The sequence below is a fragment of the Dichomitus squalens genome, assembly GCF_000275845.1.
Source record: "Dichomitus squalens LYAD-421 SS1 unplaced genomic scaffold DICSQscaffold_2, whole genome shotgun sequence".
NCBI lineage: Eukaryota > Fungi > Basidiomycota > Agaricomycetes > Polyporales > Polyporaceae > Dichomitus > Dichomitus squalens.
Genome location: NW_006766884.1, coordinates 697,598 through 722,636, shown reverse-complemented (window position 1 = coordinate 722,636; position 25,039 = coordinate 697,598). Strand labels below are relative to the sequence as shown.

The 25,039-nt window shown below is 55.0% G+C and overlaps 6 protein-coding genes across 6 annotated transcripts; 3 read left to right on the top strand and 3 right to left on the bottom strand.

Annotated features, from left to right (window-relative positions):
* Positions 1-301: 301 nt before the first annotated feature.
* On the bottom strand, positions 302-1,113 carry DICSQDRAFT_165577 (uncharacterized protein; the record flags this gene model as incomplete). The annotated part of the gene is made up of 4 exons (XM_007361074.1): positions 302-439; positions 514-699; positions 751-913; positions 968-1,113. The coding sequence occupies 4 exons, from the start codon at positions 1,111-1,113 to the stop codon at positions 302-304; spliced, it is 633 nt and encodes a 210-aa protein (XP_007361136.1).
* Positions 1,114-1,367: 254 nt separating this feature from the next.
* Positions 1,368-2,778, top strand: DICSQDRAFT_165576 (Clavaminate synthase-like protein; the record flags this gene model as incomplete). Its single annotated transcript, XM_007361073.1, has 4 exons — positions 1,368-1,378; positions 1,439-2,155; positions 2,214-2,471; positions 2,523-2,778. 4 exons carry the CDS (start codon positions 1,368-1,370, stop codon positions 2,776-2,778), a joined length of 1,242 nt encoding a protein of 413 aa, XP_007361135.1.
* A 708-nt stretch (positions 2,779-3,486) lies between these two features.
* Positions 3,487-8,882, bottom strand: DICSQDRAFT_151918 (transcription elongation factor SPT6). The gene is made up of 12 exons (XM_007361072.1): positions 8,591-8,882; positions 8,103-8,526; positions 7,932-8,052; positions 7,159-7,875; positions 6,799-7,101; positions 6,411-6,743; positions 5,794-6,357; positions 5,567-5,743; positions 4,490-5,504; positions 4,254-4,436; positions 4,072-4,202; positions 3,487-4,022 (listed from the first exon to the last, which is right to left on the bottom strand). Exons 1-12 carry the CDS (start codon positions 8,859-8,861, stop codon positions 3,555-3,557), a joined length of 4,707 nt encoding a protein of 1,568 aa, XP_007361134.1. The 5' UTR covers positions 8,862-8,882; the 3' UTR covers positions 3,487-3,554.
* Positions 8,883-9,522: 640 nt separating this feature from the next.
* Positions 9,523-17,901, bottom strand: DICSQDRAFT_132068 (peptide synthetase). The gene is made up of 14 exons (XM_007361071.1): positions 16,704-17,901; positions 16,413-16,632; positions 16,231-16,362; positions 15,925-16,175; positions 15,822-15,874; positions 14,522-15,766; positions 13,848-14,460; positions 13,489-13,782; positions 12,803-13,435; positions 11,974-12,753; positions 11,664-11,915; positions 9,963-11,609; positions 9,842-9,913; positions 9,523-9,788 (listed from the first exon to the last, which is right to left on the bottom strand). Exons 1-14 carry the CDS (start codon positions 17,727-17,729, stop codon positions 9,633-9,635), a joined length of 7,374 nt encoding a protein of 2,457 aa, XP_007361133.1. The 5' UTR covers positions 17,730-17,901; the 3' UTR covers positions 9,523-9,632.
* A 399-nt stretch (positions 17,902-18,300) lies between these two features.
* DICSQDRAFT_132066 (uncharacterized protein) lies at positions 18,301-20,673 on the top strand. The gene is made up of 6 exons (XM_007361070.1): positions 18,301-18,768; positions 18,859-18,956; positions 19,019-19,305; positions 19,371-19,700; positions 19,753-19,859; positions 19,914-20,673. The coding sequence occupies exons 1-6, from the start codon at positions 18,646-18,648 to the stop codon at positions 20,577-20,579; spliced, it is 1,611 nt and encodes a 536-aa protein (XP_007361132.1). The 5' UTR covers positions 18,301-18,645; the 3' UTR covers positions 20,580-20,673.
* A 2,542-nt stretch (positions 20,674-23,215) lies between these two features.
* On the top strand, positions 23,216-24,004 carry DICSQDRAFT_151915 (uncharacterized protein). Its single transcript, XM_007361069.1, has 4 exons — positions 23,216-23,437; positions 23,498-23,560; positions 23,615-23,743; positions 23,809-24,004. The coding sequence occupies exons 1-4, from the start codon at positions 23,282-23,284 to the stop codon at positions 23,884-23,886; spliced, it is 426 nt and encodes a 141-aa protein (XP_007361131.1). The 5' UTR covers positions 23,216-23,281; the 3' UTR covers positions 23,887-24,004.
* Positions 24,005-25,039: the final 1,035 nt, after the last annotated feature.

Genomic DNA, 25,039 nt, shown 5'->3' with positions numbered 1-25,039 from the left:
GTTGGGAGTAAGAGGAGTCGGCGAGAGTCATGTGTAGAACGCAGGTCCCGTTGCAGTCGACCGCATACGACGATGATGCAATCCGGCAACCGGCCCGCTTCCCCCTCAGCCTCGCCCGGCAGCTCTGCAATACCTTGCCCAAGTGAAGACGCGACACACTCCATGCAAGACAAACCTCAAACATTCAACATCTTCTGCCAGCATGTCAGAAGGGATGACGCATACGTGACTACATAGTACTACAGGATAGCATGCTACAAGTGATCGTCAAAGCGGATAGTATACCAGTAAGCGGGACAAATCAAGAACGTCTAGCTTGCTCCTTCTTCCACTCCTTCTTTTTCGACGACGCTGCCGCCTTGTTTCCGAAGATGAAACGAGACGTCCTCTTGTCTGCGCCTGTCTTGCGCGAGATGTACGAAGAGCCGGCGAAGAGTATCTGCAATGAAGCACAGAACAATGAGCATTCGCGCATGCGATTGAGCAGGAACATATCCGAGTCAGTACACTCACCGCCCACAGGCCCCAGAGCCCTATTGTACCGGAACCCAGGCACACGAGGAAGCCTAGAGAACTGACCGAAGATGTGTTGTATGAGAGGAAGGAGATGAGCAGGCACGCGGATGTCATGGGCTCCAACAAGGGATGGTCTGGCGGGCCGGACCTCTTCGGGTTCAGGATCTCATGTCCTGGGTGGATCTGGAGACTCGCGGTCAGTAAACATTTGCGGTGATATTGAGAAGCCTTTACATTGAAGACGAGGGCCACCGCAAGGACTATCAGCACGATCCCAGTATTCCACGCCAGGAAAGACTCCAAGGGGGTTAGTGAGACCCTTCGCTCTAGCCCTGTTTCCGAGAGGAATAGAAGTAGCTTGGGGTAGAGTATGAGAGGAGCTGCCGCAAGCAGTAATCTTGCGTGTCGTGGCTGTTCAGTACAGGGAACATTCAAGATAGAACACGCTCACATGATTGCCGACGTCCATGCCCAGCTAGAAACTACCCCGTCGTCTTTGTGCGAGTTTGGGTTTGGAAGTGGCTCCAGAGTTGTGGTGTCTTCGAGCTGCGCCCTACTATGGGAGAAGTCGTCTAGTTCGATGTCTACAGAGGGCATGGCCTGAATAGTCAGTGCGATGGGATGAGGCAGGGACCTTACGAGACCGCAGCGAAGAATTGTGTGTATTGGGCTACTGCCAGTGGCTCTGGCAGTGCCTGCAGCGGCCCCGAGCGGCAAGTAACGAGACTGACGTCACGGGCGAAGGACCCGACAAGCGCCCTAGTCTCCAAATGGGTGTTTGCGATTGTTAGGATCTGAAGCTATCGCCTTCTTCAACTCAACGCCTCGCACTTCACTATCTGCTAACAATCATGCCAAACCGGTGATGTGTCCAGACGTCTTCCTATCCATAACGAGAGGGCTGACGATTAAGCCATCACAGGGGGTGCATGGAGTGTCAATGCCCGAAGCTCGATAGGACACCCTCTTATGCGGAGTTTCTCGAGTCGTATCTTATACCGAACAATCCAGTCATCATCGGACCATCCCTTGTTTCTTCTTGGCCAGCCCTCAAGCACTGGGTCACAGACGAGGGCAGCATCAACTCGGACTACCTCAAGACTGCATACGGCCACTATGAAGTTACAGTGGCCGATTGCTCCACCCGTAACTTCAGTGACCAGCAACGCGAACAGATGCTATTCCGCGATGTCGTCTCCCTGTGGCAAGAAGATAAGGGAGAGACCCTCTACGTCAAAGACTGGCATCTGGCCCGCGTTATAGCTGCGGATACCACCAGAGCACAGCCGGATCGGCCATTCTACACGACCCCAGACATCTTCCGCGATGACTGGATGAACGCGTACTACTCTGCGTGCACGGAAGACGACTTCCGCTTCGTGTACGTCGGCGCTTCTGGGACGTTTACTCCGCTGCATCGCGACGTGTATACGTCGTACTCGTGGTCGACGAACGTCTGCGGGTGGAAACGATGGTGGCTCTTCCCTGCGGACCAGACACCCCTTCTCTTCCGCAAGGGCGGCGAGGAGCATATGGAGACCGCGTATGATGTTCGCGATGTGGACTTGGCGCTGTATCCATTGTTTGAACAGGCGCGTCCAATCGTCATCGAGCAAGGCCCCGGGGAGACGATATTCGTGTGAGTGCATCTCATTCAACAAAGCAGCTACCCCTTGTTCTTATTCCCTTTCTGGCAGTCCCAGCGGATGGTATCATCAAGTTGAAAACCTGACGGCGTGCATTTCGATCAACCACAACTGGTGCAACTCCGTAAACCTTCCCTCGCTCTACGACTCTATGTGCGCCAAAGTCACGGAGGTCGAGCATGCACTCGAGGACGTCAAAGAGCTTCTTTCGCAAGGCGACGCTAATAGCTCCGGAGATTTGAGCTCCAGTTGGAGAAAGGAATGGATTGCGATCGTACAAGATCTTGTAGAGAAGGACGCTGGGTGGAAGTACGTGGCATGATTCCGAGTTGCTCATGTCGCCATACTCACTGCGCTTAGTTGGCTCACGTTCTGGAAAATGATCCGGCATGCGCTGTCTCTTGCTATGGATTGGCCATGTCCTGTGGACGGATGCCTTTGGGCTCGGACGCCCTCTGAACTGATGCCCTCGCTCGACTACATGGCGACGCGAATACGAAACTGCTACGAAGATTTCGCGATCCGTCCCCAGCTAGAAGGCAGCTTGATCCCAGGAATGGATGAGGTCCTTGCGGATATTGGCGGCTTGCTGAATTATGGAGCATCCACTGTATAAGCTCTTACCCTGAGAAAAGCGGTGAGGTTTCAAAGTTTGTCTAGCCTTCTAATGTGCGGTTTACCCGGTTGTCGTTTAGATTGTCGTTGTTCATGCAGTAGGTCCGGGATGGTACCTCCGACAGCATTCATCATCATATTCTAACCCGTTGCTAGTCTTGAGAACAGGTGGTTGCTGAATCTCATCGCGAGAACCCGTGTTACCCAACCTCCTCCAACGTGTTCAATACGCAACCGCCCTTATTCGCATCAATTCAACTCACTAGAGAACATCCTGGAAGACTGCTCTATCCTTGGGCAAAGATGAACAGCTCTTCAAAGACACCACAAAGCTCCGCGCCTAATGCGCAGTACCGGAGCTAACCCTCGCGATCTCGCTTCTCCCAAGGTCCGAGAGAGCGTTCTTGCAGTCGAGCGCCATGGCTTTGTTCTGACCTCCGCGTGTGCAAGCACGTCTCGATAGGAGAGGACCCTTCCGACAACACAAACGGCCGTTGGCACGCAGATCACACTTTTCTGTACGCTTTTCGCGCTGTGCCCCGCAAGAACTCTAGTGGTACAGATGCAGGTCAAGCACAGAGACTACAGGAAGTAACTACCTGGGATCCAAATTCACTTCAGCGCTTCAGATGATGTGATCTCGTTGGATATAAACTGGGAATAGAATACACTGTATTACAGCAAGCAACATGCGCGATGATAATATATAGGGGATGAGGATACAAGACGACTGTCCCGATGAGAGTAGCTGATGTGCGAATATCTAGGCTGTAACAATCAGTATGGTGCTGGCCAGCCATTGCCCTGGATCATGGCAGCGCGTGCAGGATGCATTCCGGTGGCGCCAGAGCCTGGTGGAGGAGGTTGGCCAAAGCCAGACACACTAGTTTGCTGATATCCGGGTGTCTGGAACCCGGCGCCGTACTGCTGGCCTGCAGGGTAGCCGCCGAACGCAGGAGTGAAGCCACCGGCAGGAATCGCTGCGCCAGGAGGGCCGCCAGGGGCGCCATAAGGATTGGGTGTCCGACCAACCTGGCGTACGGACATATGCCCAGGGGTGGCGTGTCCTGGTGCAGGTGTCCTGCCGGGAGTACGAGCGCCAAAGGGTGTCTTCCCACCAGATGCACCGGCAAGACTGCTCAGCGACATTGACTTCTGCCTGACTTTGAAGGCGTCACAGAGCTCCGGTACACCCGCAGCGGGCGTGTCGAAAAGATAGTATGCCGCGGGCGTTACTCGCACGGGCTAGTGAAAGTCAGTGTCGTTGATCGTGCGATGATCAACTCGGACTTACCCATGTCTGCACAGTTGAGTTTTTGTTTGCCAAGTAACACAGGTTGAAGTGCCCGGGCCGCTTACGATTGAGCGTGAAGCCATATGCACTCTTCGAGGGGTTCGCGGCGACGAAGTTCCTCAGGAATAGATCTACATTCCGGTGTCAGCTAGAAGCAGGCTTAGCGGAATAGGGATATGTACGCAAGTCATCTTCCGTCCCAGGTTTGAACTTTTCGTGCATCATGAGCTCCTCGACCTTCCTCGCCATCGCTTGGACATGGTTGACGATCAACTCATCCAGATCAGAGAATTGGTGTGTGCCATCAACAATGAGCTTGGAGCCCACGGTTTGACCGGTCGGATCGGCGTTGAGCTCGACGACATCTACCAGTCTGCTTGTTAGTGGCCCTGAAGTAAGCAATTCGGAGTTGACATACCGAGGTGCTGGTAGAGCTTGTCATCCACCTTCCATGTTACGGCGAGGTGGTTGGCACCTTTCGACGACGGCCGGATCACTACATCACCACGCTGCTGCTTCTCGAGGTACTGCTCCGCCTGTTGCGAGTTGAAGTTATGGAAGTTAGGATGCTTGATGACCCGCCGGGTTCGATCCACTTCGGCCCGCTTCTTGCGAGCTTGCATCTCGCTGTCTTTTTCGTACTGATGATGGTTCCATGCATCATCTTGTTTGACGCGACGGAACTGACTGTCACCACCGCTGACATCCGCCTCGAGAGCGGAGAGCTCGACGGTCACTTGATCCGCAGGTATATCCAGCTTGACCTCCATGACGACACCAGAGAGCGTCTGCCCCTGCTTGACGACACTAGGAGGAGGGAGGCCGAGTTCGGTGAGGTAACGCTTGTTGATAGTCCCCTCGATACCAGAGTCGAGGCGGACGATGACGAAGTTATCCTTGACTCGTACGGCCTGTACGGACACAATGAGACCTGTGCGTAGCGTACGTGGCGTCTCTCCCGTGAGCATTGTGACGACCTCCCAATTGGTGGGGAGAACGAAGCCCCTGCGTTTCTCCCCGTAAGGTCGGAGCAGCTCTTCGCGGATGACGTTCAAGGTGTGCCGCTTCTTATCTTGGTTAGTCCGATACATGTTGACGGCGAAGTCGTCGAGATTCAGCTCATCAAGCTTCTTCTCGTTGTCGTCATCCTGCATGATGACAGAGACGACATGTGATGGGTGCTCGTCGTGGATATCCTCCTCGTCCAATTCGAGTGCATCGGTGGCCATCTTGCGACCAAGCTCGTAGTCCTCGGGATGAACTCGTGTACTGTCCAAGGGGTCGGGTACATCGATCTCCTCCCCATGGCGGTTCTTTGCGGGCTTCGGTTCCGAGTCCTGGACAATACGGAGGAAGGCCGAAGCATTCAAGAATATTTTCGTGGTCAGAAGACCGTTCTTGACAAATTGACCGCGGTTGATCAGGTTGCCGCCCTGCAACATAGTGCAGTGTGACGTCAGAAAGCGTAAGACACCGTGTCTACAAGAGTGCCTACCATGGAGGCAATCTTCTTGACTAACACCTGAGCTTTCCGAGGACCGAGACCGGCGACAAACTGGAGAAGATGTTGATAGTACGAATCCGTAACGGCGCGGTTGATATCCACGCCCACTTTGTTGACGACATCGACGAGGACACGTTCCATGGCTGTGAGCAGCTTCTCTCTGGGCACCTGTATACACATGAGTAATACGAGACAGGAGCGGCGTCAATCGAACATACCAATTGCTGGTAGTCCTCGTCGAATGTGATAGCCGTGATGTCCGCACCGAGCGCGGCATACTCATTGAGCGGGCTCTGCACATATCGAGCCAGACCAACGCAGTATTTACTGAGCGGCGACAGGGCACTGAACTCCTCGTCCGCACGGCGGCTGTGCTGATAGATGCGAGCGACCTCGTCATGCACATAAATGACTGGCGTGCTAGGCGAGTCGTTGGGGTTAGGGGCGTTCGACTCGCCCCAACCATTGCCAGAGGCGTCATTCTGGGTGGCACTTAGCAGCTCCTTGATGCGTCGCGACAGCTTCAGTGTGGCGATGCTGAAGCCTGCGACCGCGATAACATCCGGCCGCCGTCGCTTGATCATATCACAGAACTCGTCTTGGTTCTCGACACCGAACAGATTGTCAAGCTTGGTATGCTCGCGTAATCGCCCAGCCTCATCGAGAAAGACGATAGAGATGGTATCTTTGTGAGGATCGCCCTTACCCCACGACACAGCCATGACAGACGGAGTGTCCCCCTTACGCATGGAGGGGCCAACGTATGGTGCAACATCGATACGCTAGCGGAACGTCAGTCTATAATAGAACGACAAAGGTTATGAGCTATGCTTACATCCCGGAGAACACTTGCGCACTGCCGTGCTAGATAGTCTTCAGCTTCCTCACGAATCCACTCTCGAGTCCACTTCACACCGACGGGTAGTAGATGCTGATCCAGCGTCTCTTGTACCACCCGAGAGCGCTCCTCATTCCACGCCCGAGCTGTGTCACTGAAGCTGTCCGAGGCGAAAGCGTCATTCAACTTGCGCTCGAATGCAGCCTTGGCATCTGGACGGAGGGTGATAGAGACCGTCACCAGGTGGTCCGCCTCAGCCGCGAGAATGTTGAGGAACTGAGCCGACTGGAGCATCTCAGCTGCATTCTTGTTGTAGAGGTATTTGAAGTTCTGGAGACGACTCAGTGTCCCTCTGTAAACATCAACCGACATAAAATGCACGTACGAAGTACGGGTGGTGTTCGTCGATCTTCGCAACACCCCGTTCCGTGGGAAGTACAGAGATGAGGGCGTTGCCCTTAAAGGTGGTCCTGATCTCTTGACGCAATAGAGGATCCTTCCCGAGCTCGGTCGCGATGATCATCCGCGCGCGGGCAAGCAGCTCCTCGGCTGGCTGCGCACGCGTAGCATCGGGATCGGCGAACTGCTCAGCATATGCAAGAGGATTCAGCTCTTGTTCTTCGACGAAGTGAGTATTGTGGTCCGAAACGAAGTTTAGGACGACTTCGTGAGCTCGTATGCCGAAACCCTGGACAAGTGTTAGGCTGTTGAATCTAGACCAAAAGTGGTAGTAGAGGGTGCTTGCCTCGGCGAGTTTGGAGACAACACTCTTCTTTGCTAGTTCGTAAGCGGATACGCGACTCGGCATCTTGTGTTTGCGAGTATCTACTTGCTCGTCGTCGTCGTGGAACTGGATATCGATCTTGATCTTCTTTTGCTCGCGGTACTTCATCCCAAGCCATTCAGAAGAGTCGGCGGCCATCTCAGCTGTCTCCACTCGGTTTCGTACCTCGGTCTCGAAGTATTCGTCGGAAACACCGAGGCGAGCGTACAAGGTGTCCAAGGCGGCTCGTCTTTCCAGTAGGGAGCGGTACTTCTGACCGACAGTGTAGACCCGCCACAGGTCATCCAGCGAAAGCAACTCGACCTGCAGCTTGGGATTGTTGGCATCGAAATATGAGATGTAGTCCCGCTTGTGCATCCAGATGTAGGGAACTTCGAACTCCTGAACGAATAGATACCGGAGGGCACAGGTAATGGCTTCGACGAGCTGAGGGAGGAAACTGTGGAACTGGCCATCGCCGCGGAAGAAATCTCGCTCCTTGCGGCTGGAGAGGCGAGTGATCACCCAAGATGCGGCGTCATCGAGGTCGTTCTCGGTCAACGTCCTGTGCATGGACAAGGTCGCGGACAGGGACAGAGCAGACGTCGCGAGCTGCATGCGCTCTGGAATGTCTTGGGCCCTGATGAGGTCGTCATCCTCCGTGAGCATGCGTGCTTTGATCTCGGATGGTTCAAACACCTGAATCCAACCCAAGGTCAGCGGAGATTGGTGCAAAGGGAGTATACTGGACGAACATCCTGGTACTTCATCTCCGGCTTCACCTGTTCTTCTTCGAAGCCCGTCTCCTCGTCATCCACCAACGCCCAGTCATATTCATGGCCGTCACCGAAGACTTCGTGTATTTCATCCCATGCACTTCAAAAGGTAGGTGAATCCCTTTCCCTGCGAAATGAGAGAGGACTCACTTCGCGTCGATGCCGGAGAGTTCGGGACGAGAACCCATCGCCCGCCTCATTGCCTTCCGTTTCTTCAGGTGCTCCTTTCGCGCCTTTTGCGCCTCGATCCCTCCATCCTCTTCGTCCTCGTACTCGATGAAGTTATCCATGTCGTCCATGTCGACGTCGTCGTCGTCGTCATCCCTACCACCGCCCCTCTCGTCATCCCAAATATTGTGAATGTCTTGGACTCGAGGGAAGGTGTCTTCGTCATCAAGGTCTTCTTCGTCTGACTCGATGACATTCCTATGCTTGGAACTAGAAAGGGCGGGAGGAGACGCGGATTCCTGACCGGGGCGCCTGCGGACAATTCGCCTGCGAGAGAAGTTCGCGCCCGTGTTCTCCTCCAATAGCTCCAGGTCGTCCTCATCAAGCGCATCTTCCTCATCTTCACCTATGCACGCGAGAGAAGGCGAAGACGTCAGATGACGCCAAAAAGCCTCGGAATGTACACTTACGATGGTGACGCTTCTTGCGACGCTTCCGCCTCTTACGCCTCTCCTCCTCCTCGTCATCTCCCTCTTCTTCTTCGTCCTCGTCAACAATGAAGCCTTCCCGAATCCTCCTCTCTTCCTCCTCGTCTTCTTCTGGTTCCTCGGAACTGTCATCTGAAGGGTCGTTTGCAGCAATCACAACACCTTCTTCCTCTTCCTCCTCTTGACCACCGCCCCGCATGGGGTCGTCTTCCTCCTGACAAGTCACTTCGTAGTCGCGAGTGGGCGAGGACATGATGGAAGCAGTGAGAGAATGACGGTCCAGAGGCAAAGGACGAACTTGGCTTCAACGCGAGCTTAGGTATCGGAGATTCGCGGCGACAGAGTAGTCGCGCAAAGCTGTCTTCGTACCACACTTATCTGAGTTTCAAATCTGCTTATTCGGGGTTCTGCATATGTCGCCGATGACGCTAATCTAAGCGCCATGGCTCTTGTCCCCGGAACATCCTGTAGCATGGAGTGGCTTAGGCTTGCTCTTGAAGAAGCTCGAAAGTGCACTGCTACGCCAACCGCTTTCTGTGTGGGCTGTGTACTGACTGCCACTTACCCACCTGAATCGGATAAACCAGTCACCCTCGCTCGTGGCTACTCTCGAGAGCTTCCAGGCAACACCCACGCCGAGGCGAATGCACTCGCAAAGGCACGACAGCTCAGCGAGAACCAACTGCTTGAGATGTTTCCCGGAGCATCTTCTCCTATCAGCATTGACGCTATTTTGTGCCATGCCGACGTCTATACAACGATGGAACCATGCTCCATACGCACCTCCGGACTGGCCCCGTGCGCCGATGCACTCATTGCCGCCGGGATTAAACGCTGTTTCATAGGCGTTGGAGAGCCGGATGACTTCGTAAATTGCGAAGGAGCACAGAAGTTACAAGATGCTGGTGTCGAAGTGATTTGGCTCAAAGGTCTGGAGAAGGAATGTTTAGAGGTGGCTAGGATGGGTCGAGAGTAACGGTGACAAGTACAACAATGTAAGGCTATTTCTGCTACCATTTGCATTCTATTGTTCAATCTCCAGTGCGGTTCTAACTCCCGTCGCCCATCCCTCCAGCAACGATCTCGCGCTGGACGTGTCTAGGACAGTCCCCGCAAATTCGATCGACATGACAATCTTATCCGCAGCTTCGTCCACGATAATGTCAATCATGATATCATCCTATTGCACATCAGACCCAGTGTCAAGTAGCGGCACTCGAGGGATGTACGAACCTGAATCAACTCGGTCACACGCATGGTGCTCCCTACCAACTCGTTGGACACCTCGGGTATGTAGTAAGGCATCTATAGCACCGTCAGTTGAGCACAAGGAGGGAGAGATCCCGGAACGAACCTGTATAGGTTCTAAGGGTGCTTGATTTGTTCTCTCCACGTCAGGAGCGACCTTGATGATATTTACGAATACATTGGTAAGTGGTTTGAGGCCGACGGCGCCCCACTCGTGGACATCAACGAGTCGGCTTTGTTCGATGGCAGTCGAACGTGCCTGTAAACCATCCTGAATCCGTCTTGCGATGAGCACTGTATCGTCATCCCGCGTCCTGTACACTGTGAAAGGGAGGACGTTGATACAGGGTGCTGCGAGGCGCTCGATGTTCTTGACGTCTGCGGTTCTCCCAGAATGCCACAGGGAGAAGGCCACGCTGTCGGACGCAGTATGCCTTCCGTGGACCTGCGCCCAACTTGCAAGGAATATGCTCTGGAGGGAGATTGCGGCGTTGCGTGCACGTTTGTCGAGCTCCGCGGCCCCCGAGATCGCAGCGTAATCTGTGTAGACCGACCGCACGCGCGAGTTGGATTGATTGCATAACGAAGGGAATAGACCCGGAATATTTGTGTGGGATAACGCGGCCTCCCAGTATGTCCGTCGCTCTTGGGTCGCCTGCGGCTGAGGAATGACAGTTTGAAGAAAGCTGTCTAGGTCGTTCGAACTCGTCGGGTGCTCGCTCGCGTAGAGGCGTAGGAGGTCTTCGATGAGTAAGGGCAGGCTCCAGGCATCGTACTGGAAGTGGTGGAGATGGATCAGAAGATAGCGCTCCTCAGGGGATTGCATAAACACTGCGCGAGTGATAGGACGATCGACGGAAGGGGGATTCGATACAAGTGCCTTCATCCGCTCTTGCACTGTGACCAACGAGTCGGCTGAGGCAGGTAGTAAGTCTTCGAACCACGATGAGTGGAGCGCTTCGGCTTTGAAAACGACGACCCGAGGTGCGCCGACGTCCTTGTCGTAGGCGAAGGTTGAACGTAGGATAGCATGCCTGCATAAGAGCCTGTTCCATGCATCTTGTAGCATCCTGGGCTCAACGTCGAAAGCGACGCGATAGGCGAAGACGTGCTGGAAACGAGACCCTTTGCTCCGTTGCCACATGCCGATCATCCACTCCATACCAGGAGAGGCGATTGTGACCCTCTCCACGAGGTCGAGAACGTAAGGAGGTAGTATTGTCGACCAACGTGCACGCGATACGTCCACAGACGCTTCCTCGACAACGCCATTTGGGGGCGGGTCCCCTGCCTTCTCAATCTTCAGTAAGAGATCGCCTACTGTCCTGCTCCGAACGATCTCCGCGGCGGTCAGACGGAAACCAAGTCGTCTGGCTTTGGCAACTATCTGGACGGCAGTGATGGAGTCGATGCCAAGGGCAGTGAGACTGGTACTGGCGAAGATCTTGGAGGAAGGGGCCTTTGTCGTCGTAGACAACAACTCTCGGAAGGGATCGAAGCGGCTATTCCATACTTGAGGTTCTTTTCGAGCATCCTTGGATACTATGATAGTCTTGGTAGCCGGGACTTCCGAAGCAGTCTCAGGGATGCCTATAGACCACGGCTCATCTGGACATCGAATGATGTCGCAGAGGAACGCCGCATATCGCTCTACGAGTGTTCGCAATCCGGGCGCATCAACGATATCGGAGGTGCACGCAGCCTTTACCACGAAGCCAGCGTCTGTCTCGTGAAGCTCGACGTTGAGGGGATACTGCATTTGCATCAGCCTGTTATGACCTGTCAAAGGCCACCTCTTCGTACTCACCTGGACGAAGATGTCTTCGACATCGCCAGCATCGAAAGTCCATGGCGAGTTCTCCACGGGCTCAAGGGACTCCTGGCTAGGTTGGAACACAAACAGACCATCCCAAAGGCTGGACACTCGAAGCTCCTTCTGCATAGCGCGTAATGACGCGTGCTGCCAAGGCATAGAAGCAACGTTGGCGTCGTGAATCCGCTTCAGGAGGGTCCTGTTTGTGACACTATCCTGGAGGAGAACCCGACACGGCACCGTGTTCTGCCAGATGCCGGTTGGGCAATTTCATCTAAAACGCATACAACAGTTGGGAACACACCAGCATTGGGCCGATCACCTCTTCGGCTCCGGGAGAGTCGCGACCAGACACGACGCGGCCGAAGATGACATCTCGACAGTGAGTCAGCGCAGATAGCAACTTAGCGAATGCAGCCTGTCCGATGCATTGAGGTGTAATTTCTGCGTGGCGGCAAGCTTGGTGTATCTCTGCCCGTGCAACACGCACTGGCAGGGAGACTTGATGGACAGAGGTGTCCGCTGTACAAGATGGCTTGCGAGTGATGCGTGCGACACGAAGGTCTCGAAGATGCTTGACCCAGAAAGACGCGCCATTCTTCTCCTGCCACAGCAGGCGAGGAAGCATTTGGTGGTACTGTATGGCTGCAGGCAGCTGCAAACCACAGTACACCTCCTTGACGGCGTCAAACAACCGTGCGATGGCAAGTCCGTCGTACAAGGCGTGGTGCAGAACAAGGACTAGTCGGTGGCCATAGTCGGGAGAAGTACCCTTGAGCAGGTGCAGCATAATGGGTGGTTGACGGAAGAAGTCGCGCTCGTCTGTGAACTTCAGGAAGGGATTGAGGGACTGGGTGAGATTCGCCTCAGGGTCGTATTGCGACTCCAACCACGGGAAGGGTGCGCTTGAGTGTACAACCTGCGACCACACTCCCGCACTTGGAAGAAAATGGAAAGATGTTCGCAATATATCGAATGTGGCAATCGCCTTCTTCCACGCATCTCGCAGCCGTACGATGTCGACATCCATAGACAGGCTAAAGGGAAAGAGATGTACATATAGGCGTCCGCAAGAGCTGATTGTCTGTGCCCACGATGAGTAGCTGGGCTTATGCGAGGTAAATCAAACGTACCTGAGACAACATTCCCGCTTGTAGTATGCTGATAGGGTAGACCTGGACATTGTCGTCCGCAGAAAGCTTGATTCTCTCCGAATTCAGTGCCTCGGCTAATCTGTCGCATTCAGCCACAAACCATGCGTCGGAGACGCGGTCTGTCGGCAGGTCGGAGGACGTTGTCCGTTGAATAAGCGCCGCAAGACGCAGAGGAGTAGACAACCTCATGATATCAGCGGACGAAAGTTCCATACCTTCCGCCGACAGTTTGCGGCTAAGGCCTACGGACTTGATGGAATCTAGCCCGAGAGACAAGAGTGACGTTGTCGCCTTCACGAAGCCGATGTCCACACGGAGAAATTGCGACGCAATATCACAGATCTTCGATACCAAGTGCTGGTCGATGTCCGTCGGGTCGACAGGATCCTCACGAGGAGCGTCCGATGTTCCTTGTCGCATGGGGGACGCAAGGCTCGTGCGAGACGAGCATAGGCTCCACTCGCTGGTTTCCGCTATGCGCACCGCTGTGTCCTCCAGATGGCGCAATATGTCAACAACCAATGCGGACGAGATGTCTGATGACGTGTAAGCCGCGTGGACGACCGCTGTGTCTTGTTCGGGATCTAGGACGATCTCTACTGCTAGTATGTACTGCGGATACTAGGAGTTAGCTGATGGCGGTGAAATATATGAGTTGCGCTTACGTCGGGTTCTGGATTCCGACTTTCCAGGACGCTCCACAGCTTGCTGGCTCCCTTCGCCGTGAATGAAACGGAAAACAGCGTGTCGAACAGAGACCGATCGCCGCCCGTCGTCCATTTCTGGATGCGACTGAGAGGGACGTGTTCGTACTCGTTGACACGAGCAATGTCGCGCTGGATATTTTGTAACGCCTCGGATGAAGCGGCAAGCCGCACACGCGCCGGAACGACGGTAATCATCGGACAGATGGTGGTCTCTATGTTGTCTATTGGGAGCGTTCTTCCAGTACGGATGACCTGAGAATAGAAAGGGACAAGGTCAACACTCGGGATCTGCATCATATCTGACCAAATATACGTACTCCAAACACCACATCGTCATGGTCATAGAGATGCTGCGCAAGGAGTGAACCATATGCGCCCATGAGAAGAGCCTGGAGCGTGACCTGCTGTCGGGCAGCCTTCATCTGGAGCTCTGACAGCGAGGATACGAATGGCACCGACACAACGGAGGCCACAGCAGAGGAGGCCGTCTTGTTTAACAATCTCTCCCATGGATAGTCTTTGAGGTACGACGTCCAGAACGTTCGTGCTCCTTCCTGGTCGGTGAGTGTGATGTGCTCGAGCGCTTGCTGGAGACTCGCGGAGGGCAGCTGAGGTTGATGAATGTATTCGCGCTCCAGATCCTGCAGGAGAACAGGCAGAGATATCCCATCGTACAAGGCGTGGTGGATGGATAGGGCAGCGTATACTGTACATGATGCGGAGTTCGTGAACAAGGTTAACCGAACGGGAGGAACAATGGAGATGCTAGTGTTCAGATCACGAGCGACTATGGAGGCTTCGTGTTCGTAGAAGTATCCTTGGAAGCTGGCATCGTTGAAGTCGGGCACATCTTTCCCCACTATTCGTGGAGGACAGGTCTCGGCTCGAAGGACGACTTGTACCAGATCCGTCCCGAAGTGGAACACGGTACTGTCGGTCCATGGAAGGTGTTGAGTAAGTCAGATGGGACGAGATGGTGAGCGTGACATACCGTAGCATCTCGTGTCGTGTTATGAGGTTGCCCCAGGCACGCCGCAGACATGACACAGATGCGTCTGGCGTTAGCCGCATCAGGACATGCTGAACGTACATCGTGGGCGCGTTCGCGGATCGATAGAGGATGCCTTCTTGCACAGGGAATGGCGGCAAGATGGAAGCTATCGCATCTGGCGCATACGCTGCGACCACTTCCTCCTTGATCGAAGCAACGAACTGGGAGATATACGACGTCGCATTGTTCGGGCAAGATCCCGACTTGTCGCTGTCTATGAGAGTAGCTATGCTACTGACGGCGGGAGACTGCATGACCCGCGCTGGGGAGACAATGACATTGAACGCCCTCCGGAGATCAGCAGCAAATCGTGTGACAGCTAGGGAATCCAGGCCGAGCTCAAATAGGTTCGTGCGTGGACCGACGCGGTCAAGGGGGACCTTGACGTGAGATCCTAGGATCTCGGCGACCCTCTGTTCCATCTCGGTGAGCTTGTTGTGGCCATCTTCGGACGTTGGAGAAGACGATTCCTCATCCATGAGGCCAGTCAGAGCGTCCAAGTCCAGGCTCAAGAAGAGGGCCGTAAGAACCTTTGCATCGGCCTTTCCATTCGAGCTCAGAGGTATGAAGGTCAGAGGTATGATGTGGCTGGGTCGCATATAGCTCGCGAGCTCACGCTCGCAAGCGCCTCGGAGCGACTGCAGTAAACCTGGTGGTGAGGACGTGAGAGAAGGCTTCCCTCCCTTGCGGATGCCAACAGGGACCGAAGTATCCCAGGCAATGAATGAGGCCAGCTGGTCGACACCGATAGCAGGATGCTTTGCGAGGATGGTCATGACGTCGAGAGTACGGCTGGGAGCAGCGGCGCTGCGAATTATCGACGAGATACCTTCCGACTCGATACGCACGCCGCGGAGCTTGATCTGGGTGTCAATGCGACCGATGATTTCCAAGGTTCCATCCGCCATCATACGCACGAGATCCCCGGTCCGGTAAGCCCAACGGTCAGTACCGTCATCCGGGAACTTCAGGAAGGCCTTCTGCGTGAGGTCCGGACGACCGACGTATCCACACCCCACGAGGGGACCTTCGACGACAAGCTCGCCAATTCCGCCGCGAAGCACAATGTTCATGTTCTCGTCGACAACGAAGGCGGCAACGTTAGCGAACGGGAGTCCAATGTTCCCCCTGGGTGTGTCCTTGTCCATCATGCGTGCAGCGCAACCAATGGTCACTTCGCTCGGTCTACACCAAGCGAGCTCAGTACGTGCATGGAGAAGATGATACAAACGCGACTAACCCGTAGAAATTGGCCAAGCGGACTGTAGGATGGGATGCCCACTTGTCAAGAATCTGTCCCGATGTTAGATGGTCCATGTATATGTCAAATTTGGCGCACGTACCGCATCGCTCATCTTCTCACCTCCACTAGCAATATAGCGCAGTGATGTACTGATCCCGGAGTCCTCGGTTTCTTGCACCGCTCCCATTGTCGCCTCGATGAGACTTGGAACAATGCCCATGTGTGAAACGCGCAAATGAGTGACGTAGTACGGGAGATCCTCTAGGAGAAGAGAACGTGGCGCAGATAGGATAGGGATGCCGACCGCAAGAGCCACCATGATCTCGGCGATATGCACGTCGAACGCAACGGCTGTGGTGGGACGTCAGCGCACAGCCCAAATTTGTGTACGTGATAGCTCACTTACATGCAATGGACAGGTAATTGACTCGCCCAGTAAGAGAGAGCTCCGCCGAGGCGCAAAACTGACTCAAGGCCCAAATAGCCTCACTAAGGCCACGGTGAGTAAGGATACAACCCTTGGGTGTCCCCGTCGTCCCTAGCAGCATGTCAATGCACAGAACGTCGCATAACAATTGGAAGCCTTACCAGATGTATACAGAATGTACGACAAGTCGTCTAGCTCGGGCACCAAAAGCGCTTCCGCACTTTGCTGCTCGATTGCTTCCTGCACAGCAGAATCTTTGACGTCGATCGCGATATTTCCAAGAAGAGAGAAGCAGGGCATATCCGAAGTCGAGAGAATAAATTGTGCCTCGGAGTCTTTAGCGATGAATTGCTGCCTCTCCGCGGGAAGCTCGGCGTCGATCTGGCGAATCGAGGAAGAGTGTGAAACGTCAGCGACAGTTGCCACCATCTTGACAGATAACGTGCACATACGGGAACGTAGCACCCGCCAGCCCGAAGAACGCCTATGAACGCGATGTGGAACATAATATCCCGCTTCATGCAGATAGCGACGGAGCGCCCTTTCTGAAGCCCAATTTTGAGCAGCCAGCGACCCAACTGGTTCGCTTTCTCCTCGAGTTCAAGATTCGTGATAGTCTCCGGGACGAACGTAGAGAGAGGAACGTCCGTTGAGAGGTCGGCGAACCAACGCACGGCGATGCCATCTGGCCGTTCGGCTGCTCGTAGCGTGACATGGTCCATCGCGAACCTCGTCGGCGGCACCAAGTGATATGTGGAAAGCCGCTCTTCGAATGATTGTCTGTCATTCGACGACAGTAAAGCAGAGGGCAATTGGGGGAGGGCAGCCACAGAGGATTGCGGATTTGAGACGGCATGTGTGGCCAGCGCGATGACCTGCGACAGAATGAGAGTGCATTGCGAGCGATGGACGATACGTTCCGAGGCGGTGACCGACAAATCAGAACTCTCTTGGCCGACGACGAGTGTAATGGGAAAGGAACTACCGAGGCTGGGTGGTGGGAGAACGCCGGCACTGACAAGAGCTAAAGCGGGGGATTGCTTCGCACTCAAATCGAGCGCACCTCGAAGAAGATCAGGATGTAGCTGGGGCCTACAGGGATCTGCGATAGCCTCGCTGATTGCAGCAGTGACGTCCTCCCATGTCTGCGACTCGTCCCATGTCACTCTCACGGGAAGGATCTTGTCTCCCGGAGTAGCCAAAATACCGAGGAGAACGTCTTGACAACCACAGTAGGCTCCAAGGACGCGTGCGGTAGCTGCGACAACCGCGGCAAAGGAAAAGGCTTTGTGGTGCACAACGGTCAGGTCCAAAGGTTGCGAGATTGACTGAAGCGCATCAGGTGCGAAGCGCCGTGAGGAGAGATCAGGGAAGTCGTGGTGCCTGTAGCCTGAGAGGATTGGCTCGCAGTCGACGAGGACACCTGAATCGTCCACGGTATGTGGGGATCCAGGGGGGTGGGGAGACGTGGCCGCCATCGAGGGCAGTGCTGAGTTGGAGAGCGGGACGGTTCAGCAATCGGTCCGGGAAGACGTGTGACAAGGCGTAGCCCGTTAATAGCACTCTCCTCGCAGGGCGGGCGAACTCTTCACGCGACGGACACCGACGGAGCAGTAGAAGAAAGCTTACGAGAGTTCAAATAATAGAGCTCCAGATGGCGGATGGTTCGACGGAAGAACTTGACCGCTTAAGCGATGTATGCCAGCCTTGACCAAACCTGCACGCTGCGCCTCGCCATATGGCACATTGGGAATGGTGAGCGGAAGTGCCGAGCCTATATTATTCTAAAAGGCACAGAAAGTCTGACGAAGTGTATACCCGAGCCCAGCGGTACCGAGACGTCGAGGAGCCCATGCAGGTCGACGAGGGGGATGACGACGAAACGAGAGAGAGCCAAGAGCTGCTCATATCTAATCAGATTGTGTTGACTACTGGAAGGCGCCGGCGATAAGCTTGGCCGTGGGTAGGTGATCTTATCTGATACGCCAAGCGGGACTTGCGGTCCCCTCCCGATCTTTTGGGTCCCCTCAGGCCTTCCACTACCCCGACCACAGAAGACCCTTCTTGCCCAGACAGCCCTCAGTCGCCGTAGAGACTCTCTCTAGGCATGCCGCGTCCTACAGATCATCTCGTCCTCCCACGATTTATCGGTTTAACCAACCGAACTTCTAGGACGTGCTCGGTCGGACTCCACTACCGGGCTACCTGCAATCGTCACGCCAGCGGGCAGGAAAGCAACATGGTTGTGTCAGCCGCGGGAAGAACGCACGCGTGCCTCTCTCCTTTTCCGGCCTCTCTTTAAAAGGTTCGACGGCAATGCACGCGATGAACCCACCGACTAAACTGCCTTCCCCATCCCCACCAACTATATTCGCATCTTGGATCCGGTCTTCTATGATGTCCTCTTCAACAGCCTCCGCCACCACGTACGACGTGATCGGCCTGGGATTCGGTCCCGCTAACCTCGCCATAGCTGGTGCTATCGTCGAAAAGTGGGCAGATCCTGGTTTTGCAACGGTGAGCCGCCTCCAGACGCTTTGCCTCCTCAGCGCCTGCTCACAACGTATCGGGACGCTATCGTTCACTGTTCGATGTCCTTGTGACTAGAGCCATGCGCCTCTTCAGCAGGTTCTATTTATTGAGAAGCAGCGAGAATTCCGATGGCATCCCGGTATGCTGCTCCCTAACTCCCGGATGCAGATCAGGTCTGTAGATTGCGATTGCGCGAGTCGGAAGTCGGTGGCTAATCTCCCGCTACCAAATTAAGTTTCCTCAAGGATCTTGCGACGCTCCGCTCACCCCAGTCGCCCATAACATTTCTCGCCTACCTTCATTCCCAGGATAGGCTACTCAGCTTCATCAACCGGGGTAGCTTCACACCGACTCGCAAGGAATTCGCCGACTACCTGACTTGGGCGGCCGAGTATGTCCAGACTCGCGGCATCCAAGTGCGGTATGGTGAAGAAGTTGTCGGCATCGCTCGCTGCTCGGACGGCACGGTAGAAGTCCGCAGTTGCAACGTGGAAACAGGGGGGGAACTTACCAGACGGGCCAGTACGTCTTTCCTATCGATAGAGCATACTCCGCATCAAGGCCGCTATCTAACTAGCCCACCTTAGGAAGTATTATTCTCTCTCCAGGTGGATCGCCGAAGCTCCCGCCAGCCTTGTCCGTCCTGTGGCCGCATCCTCGGATTGTTCACACATCTTCATACATTTCCTCTGCAGACGGTTTCTTCTCCACCCTACCCCGCACTTCTGAGCCACTGCGCATCGCTGTAATCGGTGCCGGTCAGTCGTCAACTGAGATTATTCTCGATCTACACAGTCGTCTCAACGCGGTGCCTATTTCGGGCGGAAGGAAGCATGAGCTGGACATGATCTTTCGGAAGGGCTCGCTGAAGCCCAGCGATGATAGCCCTTTCTCCAACGAGATATTTGATCCGTCATGTGAGTGCTATATTTGGCTCCTAGACGGATTGAACTCTGATTTACCGAGTAGCTACCGACCTAATGTTTGGCCTCCCTACCCAGAGAGATCGCCAGCAGTTACTGCATGAGTACAGTGCCACGAACTATAGCGTCGTCAACATCCGAACCATCGACGCCGTAAGTCGTTCATTCGTTCGCGATGTGTCAGAGACTCACCCCGCCGCTGAGCAGTTGTACGAAGTCTTGTACCACCAACGGGTGCTCGATGGCATCAAAGCGCGGACCGGTCAGGACGAGGAGACGAACCGGACGCGCATCACGCTCCACCCTTACACCTCCATCTTCTCCGCAGACACCGTCCCTCCCTCTCGTGACGCTCCCGGACACGGGGAAGCGGTCCGCCTGACCATGCACGGCGTGCTCAACCGCGCCGTCACGCATAAGACGTACGACGCCGTGTTCTGCGGGACGGGGTACGACCGGGACGCGTGGATGCGGCTCCTCGCGTCGTCGAATCTCGCCGAGGGCTTCGGTATCAAGTCGTCCGCGGTGCAGCTCGTCACGGAGGCGGAGACGCTCCCTCAGTCCTTCCCGCCTCTCTTCACCGATCTTCCCGAAATCACGTCCCGCATGGCGGTGTCTTCTGCCAGCGACGGCTCCTCCACGCCCCCGACTCCTGACACCCCTCAGTCGGAGCATAGCAAGCTCGGCGGGGAGACGCGTCCTTCGAAAGTCCGTATCTCGCGGACGTACCGTCTGCTCTCGGACAAGAATCCCGATGGGCCGCGAATCTACTTGCAGGGCTGCACGCAGTCCACGCACGGTCTGAGCGAATCTTTGCTCAGTATCCTCGGCGTCCGTGCCGGGATGGTAGTGGACGAGCTTTGCGGCGCATAGAGCAACGTGGATCGTATGTATCATGCGAGTAGTATATTTGTTATAGTATCCGTATATACAAGCTTTCATCTCACTCAAAAGGAAGCACCGTGAAACACGCCGTTCTGAGCAGGATGTTCTCTTTTGGTTGTCGCCCAAGGTCACCTGTGCGGTAGTCTTCGGGTGTGCTGGAGTTCCTTCTGGGTTCATTGAGTTTCCTTTGAACACGTAATGCGGCCGTCAGGCGCAAGATGTGGTTGTTTTGAGAATAGTACCGAGGCTTGCCATCCACATGTCGGAGAGCCGGACGAACGTTGAGATCACGTTGCGCGATCGTCGAATACACTTGCCAATCTTCATGCCAGGGGCAAGATGGGCATCATTTGGCAGCTGCAGTACGATTGAGGGAGGATATGGATAGCTATCTGTGCATGTACCCCGACGCTGTGGCACAAGAGCTTGAGTCCCAAGATGGGTACACCTGAAACAAACGGACAGTCGGGAATAGGAGTCTTCGGTCTAGATCGCGAGTCGCGAAGGCTGCAATGTGCCATGCATGTAGGTTATCTTGGCGGGAATGTCAGAGGCGATCCTCCGTGCACGAGGGCGAAGGCAAGGCAGCGCGGACTGTCTTCGTCGTGGCTCGAACCCACGGCGCGCGTGGCGGGCAGGACGATGTTCGCGGAGCCTCGCGCGATCGGAGTTGCCGCGCTTGGGCATTCGATCAGCATTCGATATCGTGCGCCTACTGCTCCGCCGTGCCCGCAGTTTGGGGGTGATGTCTCTGGCGATCGCGTCGTCTGCTGGTGGCCGACACCCTCTACTACTACGACCCGTCAGCATTCTCGACAATGCGGCGGCGGCGGAGGACCACTCACTTACGAAGCTCGCCTTTCTGATGGACTAATATCTTGGCCGGCTGAACGCCCCTGACGACCGCGCCCCCCGACGTACTTACCTCGACAGTCTGCGCTACTCCCTTCTGCATGTGTCTGAGCCGTTTGCTTGATTCCGCGGCTGGTCTGCGAGCTCTGCGCAGAACCTTCGGCTTTCTGATGGGACTTGCTTTACACGCTAATTCTCCTGCTTGCCTTTGGACGCGTCCGGTCACTTTCCTGGCCGTCGTCCTCGCTCACTCCTGCAGGAGATCCATGGCCATTTCCAACGGTGTACTTTGTACCCGACCCTCGCACACTTTGTCTTCGCGCCGACCGTCAGTCGCAAGGTGCGTCAAGTTGCGGTTGGCTGGGAAGTCTTCGTTGGATTGGCCTCCTCGGGCTACTCTCTCCCACCCGGACTTCCAGTGTGGCAATAGTCCCCGAAAGGCGACGCGGGGAGACATTGAACGAGTTACAACCTCCTGAGAGTATGTGCTCTCGGTGTGCTCCTCGACTCGTCAGTCGCGACCGCCTCATCTGCCGTGTGGGGCTCGGGGCGAATTGGTCGGCTCGAGGCACAGAGCCTTGCCTCTGTGTCCGTCCCAGTCGGACAAACGCTGCACGGGGTGTGTTAGGTGACAGCTAGCCCCATGGCGCAGGCGGTCTTCCTGGAGGCCCGTCTGCCGTCGACTCTTCTCGCCTCGAGAAGGAGAATTTGGTGAGTGATCTCCTCTGCTCATGGCACGAGTATTTGGGATGGTGCAATGGTTTTCATTACATTCGTTCGATGTGGTTCGCTGGTCCTCTTGGGGACTAGATAGCCAGACTGAACAAGTCGGACGGATTGTGCAGGGGATCGCATAACCTGTTTAGGCATCGATCCTCCTCACCCTCCCTCCGCTGTTCACAGATGACTTATGCATCAGAATACCCAGTACACCTCTTTCTGACGAACTAGAGAACTTACCTTATTCGCTTCGAAGACGGCACTTGGGTGTGACACGATGTGACATCAGGTCACGCTCCCACTCGTAGCCGTTGAAGTCCAAGGGCGTTGAATGCAGGGGACGGGGGAAGGTGGATTATACATTTTTTGAAGGGGATGACCGGTGTATGGACTGGTTATTCCCGAAGGGCGCGATCTGAATCCTACTAACGGGGTTACTCACCTTCGAGTCCGCCCTGCATGATCATATACCCCGCCTCGTCCGTGATACTCGTTAGGACGCTTCTATCGGACACAGATGAGAGAGACTCGCTGCTTGAAAGTCGTAGGGTAATCCACTCCCTGTCAGTGTTGTGCGAGCAGCCTGACGGTCGGCAATCGGCAGAGGCGTCGAGATGCTGAAGATCGCCATTGCAGGTCGTCGCGCCGCAGTTGGCTGTCGTAGAGCCGCGAAGACCTCTTCCGATGGCCTGGCGCGGCAGCTTGAGCGTACATTACAGGAGCCTTGCGCTTGCCTTGGTCAAGTCCGACAGAGACATTCCTGTCACGTCGGTCAATGCGAAGGCGGCGGGAGACGGACGGGGGACACCAAGAACCAATTGAGTGGGTCCGGGTAGAAGGGCGTTCGGGGAGCTCGTCTCAGACAGCGCCCTAATGTCTGCCTGCCTCGGAAACAGGCGAGCAGTCTGCTTTCCGTGGCTGATGCGCTTTCCTCTTACGCAAGTCGCCGCCTTGCCCACGATTTGGCCTTATAATGTGTGCCCGTTCCCCGGAGCCCCTCTTCTCGCTTCCCCACTTTCCCCCTCCCCGGCCCCCTTCTTCCCCCACAACCTCGTTCGTTCTCTACTTCCCGCCTCGCTCTATCACCTAAATTAACTAATTCGCGCCTGGCGCTGGCAATGCAGCGAAGACTCGACCATTGCTTCCCCTCCTTCACCCTCATGTCCCAAGAGCTCCAGAAAGATACCCTCCGACTCCCCAGCTACCGTGAATCCGTGTTCTTTCGCTTCCACCCCTACCCACAAGCACGCCGAAGAACCGTGGACCCGCTGATGGTGAGTGCTTCCGTGAAGACGCGTCGTGAGAGCTGGTATTCAGGTTGCTGTGTGCCGAAGCGCAAAGTGGACTATCGGTCGGTCGCGGAGCCAGTTGCGAGTGCTTGCGAAGAGAGCCGTGTTGTACGTATTTCGCTTGCTCGTTTTCTCGTCGCGTTCACATGCCGACTGTCATAGCCTGAGCAAGAGGAGCAAGAGAAACAAGAGAACGAAAGTGAAGGCGCAGCGCTCTATTTAGACGTCGTCATGAATCGAGTCGAAGAGCCGCACGTTAAGAAACGTCGTAGCTTGACGTCCCTGATCATCGTGCGTCGCGCTTAAAGTCTTGCCTTCGCTGTCCACTCATGACGCCCCTCTTTTGATGATTGCAGGATCTTGCTCTCGCAGTTACAGCGGCTCGTTTGGGCAAAAGCCGGCGTTCTGCGGCGAAACTTGGTGCTGACCACTGAATCTTGCTCGTCCGCTACGTTCTCCATGTCTTGTGCACTCTGCTCACATCTTGTCACCGTCAGCCATATAATTCCTTATATACAACCAGTTAATTGATCCAAATGTATCTATACGTCGTCTTGCTTGCTCAGTCGTAGATCTTGTCGTTGTCGCTGTTGTCGTGCATGCTTTGATACAATACGACTACTTCTTGGGATTGTATTGCGTGCTTCGACGGGGCGTAACTTCGCAGCGCTTGTTTGCATTCCGCCAGTCTTCGTATTGTTGGGCTATGGAATATACACACTCAGAAGACACACGGTGATGACGTCTGCTCACACAGGATTGCCTCCGACGAGATTGAGCTCTTCGATCTTCCTGCCCACAATCTTGCCGCTCTTGCACAGCGCTTGTGTCTTCTAGTTCACACTGCTCTACGTTGACGTCACTTTGAGGAACTCAGGCTTGACATTGGCCAACGCTTGGGGACTAGAGTTCATGAGGTTGGGTCACGACGAAGTCTTGTCACGCTGCAGCTGGACAGGAGTCGATGTTCTGGCTTAATTTGAGGCCGCTTGAGCTTGAAGAGCTTGAGGTGGTTGATAGCACACGAGAACAGTAGGGGACAACGATGACATGAGCTTCGGCGACGCAACGCGTGCGAGACAACGTCGCGGAGGAGGTGGGAAAGGTCAACGATACCGAAGGCTGTGACCCAACCTGATACAGCGATGTTTGCGTGTGTTTGTCTTCCTAAGAGCGTCTAAGATTGGCCCGGTGCACAATCTACTGCTATGTCACGGCGTTACGAAGCACGTGAAGCAGGGCGCCAAACATATTAACTTGTTGATTAAAGCCGATAAGTAGGTGGGAGTGTCGCGCAGAGGAGAGAGTGGTCAATGGCATGACTGGACAGGTATACAAGTAGAGGGGAATATGTAGCAATAGCGGAGCACACATAGTATAGTTATAAACACGAATAAAGATAATGGAGTAGGGATCATTAGTTGTCCGGAGTGATGCCTTCCCGATCGAGCTCCTCAAGAATGTCGTTTGGAAGGACGCGGTGGCTACGATATTTCTTCGCGATGCCCAGCTGGGCCGGGAAGCGCACCTCCGATGCCAATGGCAGCACATTCTCCTTGTCTCCGGTTCCTCGGCTCCTTGCAGGTT

Excerpts from the sequence above, each read along its gene's own strand:
- DICSQDRAFT_132066 (XM_007361070.1), top strand. The coding sequence starts at position 18,646 with ATGATGTCCTCTTCAACAGCCTCCGCCACCACGTACGACGTGATCGGC. Across the intron at positions 19,701-19,752 it reads CGAGATATTTGATCCGTCAT|CTACCGACCTAATGTTTGGC; the intron begins GTGAGTGCTATA and ends TTTACCGAGTAG. Across the intron at positions 19,860-19,913 it reads ACATCCGAACCATCGACGCC|TTGTACGAAGTCTTGTACCA; the intron begins GTAAGTCGTTCA and ends GCCGCTGAGCAG.
- DICSQDRAFT_151915 (XM_007361069.1), top strand. The coding sequence starts at position 23,282 with ATGCAGCGAAGACTCGACCATTGCTTCCCCTCCTTCACCCTCATGTCC. Across the intron at positions 23,438-23,497 it reads GAACCGTGGACCCGCTGATG|CGCAAAGTGGACTATCGGTC; the intron begins GTGAGTGCTTCC and ends TGTGTGCCGAAG. Across the intron at positions 23,744-23,808 it reads GCTTGACGTCCCTGATCATC|GATCTTGCTCTCGCAGTTAC; the intron begins GTGCGTCGCGCT and ends TGATGATTGCAG.
- DICSQDRAFT_132068 (XM_007361071.1), bottom strand. The coding sequence starts at position 17,729 with ATGGCGGCCACGTCTCCCCACCCCCCTGGATCCCCACATACCGTGGAC. Across the intron at positions 16,176-16,230 it reads CAATTACCTGTCCATTGCAT|CCGTTGCGTTCGACGTGCAT; the intron begins GTAAGTGAGCTA and ends GTCCCACCACAG. Across the intron at positions 11,610-11,663 it reads TCGAAGACATCTTCGTCCAG|TATCCCCTCAACGTCGAGCT; the intron begins GTGAGTACGAAG and ends ATGCAAATGCAG.
- DICSQDRAFT_151918 (XM_007361072.1), bottom strand. The coding sequence starts at position 8,861 with ATGTCCTCGCCCACTCGCGACTACGAAGTGACTTGTCAGGAGGAAGAC. Across the intron at positions 6,744-6,798 it reads ACGAACACCACCCGTACTTC|AACTTCAAATACCTCTACAA; the intron begins GTACGTGCATTT and ends AGTCGTCTCCAG. Across the intron at positions 4,203-4,253 it reads TGGGACGGAAGATGACTTGC|ATCTATTCCTGAGGAACTTC; the intron begins GTACATATCCCT and ends ACCGGAATGTAG.